General features: G+C 37.2%; 2 protein-coding genes across 2 annotated transcripts; one reads left to right on the top strand and one right to left on the bottom strand.

Moving 5' to 3' along the window:
* The first annotated feature begins 203 nt into the window (after positions 1-203).
* Positions 204-2,180, top strand: LOC131939996 (C-type lectin lectoxin-Thr1-like). The gene is made up of 4 exons (XM_059298528.1): positions 204-284; positions 717-819; positions 1,382-1,585; positions 2,167-2,180. Exons 1-4 carry the CDS (start codon positions 204-206, stop codon positions 2,178-2,180), a joined length of 402 nt encoding a protein of 133 aa, XP_059154511.1.
* Positions 2,181-4,125: 1,945 nt separating this feature from the next.
* On the bottom strand, positions 4,126-5,125 carry LOC131939995 (deoxynucleotidyltransferase terminal-interacting protein 2-like). Its single transcript, XM_059298527.1, is given in 4 exon segments — positions 4,126-4,322; positions 4,325-4,385; positions 4,387-4,646; positions 4,903-5,125. Coding segments are annotated over 4 exon segments (741 nt in total).
* Positions 5,126-5,435: the final 310 nt, after the last annotated feature.

Below are 5,435 nucleotides of genomic sequence, written 5' to 3'. Positions count from 1 at the left end.
TTAATACCGTATAATAATTTACATTTAGTGAATATTAAATTATACATAAATAAAATATGTACATATACAAAAACAAACATATATATATATATATATATATATATATATATATATATATATATATATATATATATATATATATATATATATATATATATATATATATATATTGAATGCTGTGCACATCAGAGAGTGATTTCTGCATGGGTATGAGAGGCGCCATCAGTGTCAAAGAAAAATGTTACATATATTTTAATCAAGAATTATCTTGGTATGATGCACAGGTACGGATTAATAACTGAAACGATTATTGCAAACAGAGATTTGTATATAACCATTTGAATGTCACAAACTGGTTATATAACACTGTGAAATTTTTATATACCTATTAAATAAACGATCTTATAAATAAAATTAGACTAATAAATGAAATAGTAAACGTCTTGTGATCAATAATTGGCTTTTGTTATGTCTGGTAAAATACATTTAATCGTGTAATACGTTTAATGTATCATTACATGTTTATCACGAAAGCCAATAATTCTATATTTTTCGTCTAGTCTATTCACTATATATATTGGTTAATTAACAAACATGCCGGTGTACATATACTAATCAAACAAATCAGCTTACAGTTAATTATCTCATTACTGTTCTAGTCTTAACTATTGAACAATAATCAAACTCTAGAATTTAAAGTGTAATTTCTTGTACAGGATTACTGTAAGACCCATCTGTACAGAGGTACTTTGGCAGAGTTCCACACGAAGGAGGAAATAACTGCTGTGAAATCTTTCCCCAAGAAATCATTTTTAGGATGTAAGTCTTAGTGTAAACAAAATAAAAGTAAAGATTTATCTTAAGACCTATCAATCCGTTGTTTCTTGACCTCGGCATATGAAGGGATAATGTGGTCAGCACTATGCCCAGCCGTCTTTCCGTTGTCCAATTATTAAGTTAGGTAACCTACAGAGCTGACTTGAACCCGGATTCAAACTCGAGGCTTTCTGATCAGTAATCTAGAGCTCTACCTTCAGGCCACATCGTGCCATAGTATGGGTTATAAAAAAAAAGTTAATGAGTTTATTTTCAAGTTGAATTGATTCAAGAAATATTCCCTGTAGCCTCATGTTAGATTTATCCACAAACATTTCCCATCACTGTTACTGTTGTAGTGTTAATTATGCGTATTTAATAGTATACTCATATTTTAATTGAACATAACAAAACATTATTTGCTAGTATTGTTTGTATCCATCTAAATCATGTCACACTATGCTGTCCTCTCTCTTCACCCCCTTACCATAATTTTTAATGCCATTGTAAAGATACGTGTCTCCTTTGAACTTATAGACCTAAACTATTCTTATGTTTTCTTTAGTTTGGCTGGGCGCCAATGACCTTGCTAAGAAAGGTACATTCATCTGGATGTATTCAGGGCTGCAGATTGAAACTAATCACAGCTTGTGGGGTCTTCATCAGCCAGATAATGGTGGGAATAAAGAAGATTGTGTCAATCTGTTTTCCACGAATACAATGAACGACTACGTCTGTAGCAAGACATTGCCGTTCTTGTGTCAAACTGGTAAGAACTTAATGGAAAAAAATGTAATTATTGGCGTGTCCTTTTTTGTGCGCTAGACTGCTCACCCGAAGGTCTCGAGTTCGAACCTGTGCAGTGTTTCTTCCAGAATTTTTTCTCCGGGGGGGGGGGGGGGGGGCACTCGAAAATTTCGGGGAGGGGGGAGCGACTAAAATTTCGGGGGCGGACACTGTTAAAAGTATGTATTTTATATATAAGTTCCATTTTGTTCTTGTGGGTGGGGGGTGGGCAGTAAATTATCTTCGGGGGGGGGGGTCTAAACCGACCCCCCCCCCCCCCCCCCCCCCCGAAGAGATGCCTGGAAGAAACACTGTTCCGGGTCTCGAGTCTGTAAGACGTTCCCTAGTCTGATGAAATCTGATTCACGACTGAGCATAGTGCTGACCATCCTAAATCCTCGTATGCATAGGTCATTGAAACAGATGAAATCTACTTTATCAGCCCCATGTTTCATAGGTCCGAATGGCGAAAGGTGATGATGTTTTCGTGACCAACGTCTTATTAATTGCCAGAAGTAATACACCTTCAAATCTTGTCATTAATTCTGTATTTATATTCCCCAGCACCCTATGTCTGATACATCACCCTATGTCTGATACAGCACCCTGTCTGACATAGCACCCTATGTCTGATACAGCACCCTATGTATAATACAGCACCCTGTCTGATACAGCACCCTATGTATAATACAGCACCCTGTCTGATACAGCACCCTATGTATGATACAGCACACTATGTATGATACAGCACCCTATGTCTGATACAGCACACTATGTATAATATAGCACCCTGTCTGATACAGCACCCTATGTCTGATACATCATCCTATGTCTGATACAGCACCCTATGTCTGATACAGCACACTATGTCTGATACAGCATACTATGTATGATACAGCATCTTGTCTGATACAGCACCCTATGTATAATACAGCACCCTGTCTTATACAGCACCCTATGTCTGATACAGCACCCTGTCTGATACATCATCCTATGTCTGATACAGCACCCTATATCTATTACAGCACGCTGTATGATACAGCACCCTATGTTTATGTCTGATACAGCTACGTATGTCTATATCTGGTACAGCAACCTATGTCTTTTACAGCGAACTATCATATACTTTATTAAAATTTTCTCTTTATTAAACTCGTAAGCCAATATTTGCAATGCACAAACCAAATTCTAAATAGGTGGCCAATCATATTTAGATGTTTCCTGGACTTTGCTTATAACGACTATCTTGATCTGCTATCGATTGTTGCTGTTTTTTTTACTTTACAACAGCCAAGCTCCAATACAAAACTCACATAGTTAAATAATTAAGTGTTCAGGGGGTAGACAATCGCATGGGCGTTCAAGTACTAGCTCTTTCTACCGATTATCTATTGATGAGCCAGACCGCTCTGCCGCTCTACCGATCTGCGTCTACCTACAGCATTGTCCTTAAAAATGTCGGCTTAGAAACTCATACAATGATAAACTCTGCTTACCATAGCAACCAGGCCAGCTGTACAACCCATCACCGTCACCACATCACACAGCACCACGCCTTCGACTAACACCCCCACCACTCTATTACTCAATCGTCACCGACCCCACCGCTACAAGACGCCATCGACAACCCCCCCCCCCCCTCCGTTACACATCTTCTCAAGCATCATTTCCCCCCCCCCCCCCCCCATTGCTCACCACACCACAAGATGCCTGTCACCATTGTCCCACTCCCCTCCCCACAACAGCACACGAGTTCTTAGACTTAAACCTCCATCACACATAAACCAGCATCACCTCATTGCTAATACACCACAAAAAGCCTTCGACCATCGTTCACAACATACCGAGTGTAGGGCAAAGGCTGACATGTAAAAAGCCGACAAGCTTTTATGTAATAAAGCGCAAAAAAGAAAAAAAAATTCTTTAATTATATAATGATACACTACTATTTAAATAACCATACAGATAAGCGTAGATCTCTTCCTAAATATTAGTAATGGTATATAACAGTAATTTAGTAATCCAATTTTCTCTTTACAGTTATTGCAATAATAGTGCATTATAATATTAGAGTATCTTTATCCATTAGCTTCACTTAAGGTACTATTTGGATACTAGTGTGGGTAATACGTACCGTTTTGTAAATATTTAGTCTTAATTACTGCGCGTTACTCTTAAAGGATTACACATCAAAAACATAATTTTGGGTATTGTTTACAATAAAAAAAATCAACGTAAAATAAACTGTTTCCAACGTTATTAAGCAAGGTCTGCGATGCTTGAAGGACGTCAACACACATCAGACTCATATGATTTGCGCTTGCATTTAGCCGATGAAGACGATAAAACTCTAAAGATGGGATCGGTGTAGGCCTATGCCACTGTATGCACATATTAAACCGCTGGGGTTCGGTACCGCAAATAGGTTACATTTTTTGTTGTTGATATTACTATAATTTTCATCAACAGAGTATCTGATACAACAAAGAATACAAGGATGTTGACAACACAAAGACTTCTGTTTCAGTTTGGGTTCTTTACTCTCATTTTCTGTTGCAGCTCAGAGTATTTCCTCTTGTCGTATTGTCGTATATTAGCATCTGCCCTAAGCTCGTCCACCAAAGTCTGTTTTCTTTGCTTCTTAGTGAGACGACTGCTGTAGAAATCAGAGCCTTCATCCATCACGGTGCCCATCTGGAAATATTTAGGCAATCCTTCCTGTCTTTGTAAAACTTTTTGGGGTCCAGTGCTCCTCTCATTCTTATAAGTTCCATGTCATTCTTTTAGTTTATCAATGTCTGGCACCTTCATTCCAAACCATATGTCACCAAGTGTTTTCTCTCTCTCAGCTCTTCTTTCCTTCCTGAGTGCTCTGCGTCCTTTGGCTGGAGGTCTGACATCATAAATAGAGGGCACTTCAATATCCTTTACAGCTGACTTTTTCTCTGATTGTAATTTGGGTGCAGAGCTTTGACCACATAACCAACTGGTACCTTCTTTTCTAGTCTTGTCAAACCAGTTATCAAATGCGTCATCATCTTGAACTTGAAATTTTTTTTTGGATCATGCATGATTCCAGTCTGTTTAGGTTTGGAAAACTCCTCCCCCTTGGTGTTTAATCATCTGAGTAGCCTCATATTTTCAGAGCTGTCCCTGATTGCTGATTTTTATCAATTGTTTCGCCAAAAAACTTTTTGACACACAATGTTAATCTTTCTTCATCATAGTCATGTAAACAAGACAGTCTGAAGTTTGTATGCTTAAGTTGTTTGTCTGGAATATTTTCATTTGAGTCAGAACTATCTTCGTCATCACTGGCACTAGATTCATCTGATCCTGAAGTATCCTCTTCATCTGAGCTATCTATTAATGTCGGTTGATTATTCGTCAAGTTTGGCTTTTTAACATCGGTATCTGCATCGGACTCCTCTATAATAGCCTCTTCTGAATGTGCTCGGAGTGTAGTCTTTTCGTTTTGTGACCCTCCATCTGAGTTATTAACTGTGTTCCTTTTCTTTGCCATTCTCACAATAGGGGAGATTACTTAATATTTTATTAAGAGAGGTAGAAAACATTTGGTTTCCCTAAAACTCTAATAGGTTACATTTATTTTTTTTGAGTAATTATATATTACAGCTAAATAATTTTTTGAACTCTTTACAAAGAATCAATTTGTTATAGGAAACTCTATTAGGTTACAAACACATTAAAGTAAGCAGAACGATCTACGAATGTATTATAAATCAAAGTCGAAAACTTAAATAATAATTACAATATATAAAGAAATATATTGCTTTCATAAAGTAAATGTAATCAAACGTAATAAAAAGCTA

The sequence above is a fragment of the Physella acuta genome, unplaced genomic scaffold (genome assembly GCF_028476545.2).
Source record: "Physella acuta isolate Inbredline_101_S28 unplaced genomic scaffold, ASM2847654v3 ptg000307l, whole genome shotgun sequence".
NCBI lineage: Eukaryota > Metazoa > Mollusca > Gastropoda > Physidae > Physella > Physella acuta.
Note: the sequence above shows the minus strand (reverse complement) of the source record. Positions and strands in the feature narration are given on the sequence as shown.

Excerpts from the sequence above, each read along its gene's own strand:
- LOC131939996 (XM_059298528.1), top strand. The coding sequence starts at position 204 with ATGGGTATGAGAGGCGCCATCAGTGTCAAAGAAAAATGTTACATATAT. Across the intron at positions 285-716 it reads TATCTTGGTATGATGCACAG|GATTACTGTAAGACCCATCT; the intron begins GTACGGATTAAT and ends TTTCTTGTACAG. Across the intron at positions 820-1,381 it reads CAAGAAATCATTTTTAGGAT|TTTGGCTGGGCGCCAATGAC; the intron begins GTAAGTCTTAGT and ends TGTTTTCTTTAG.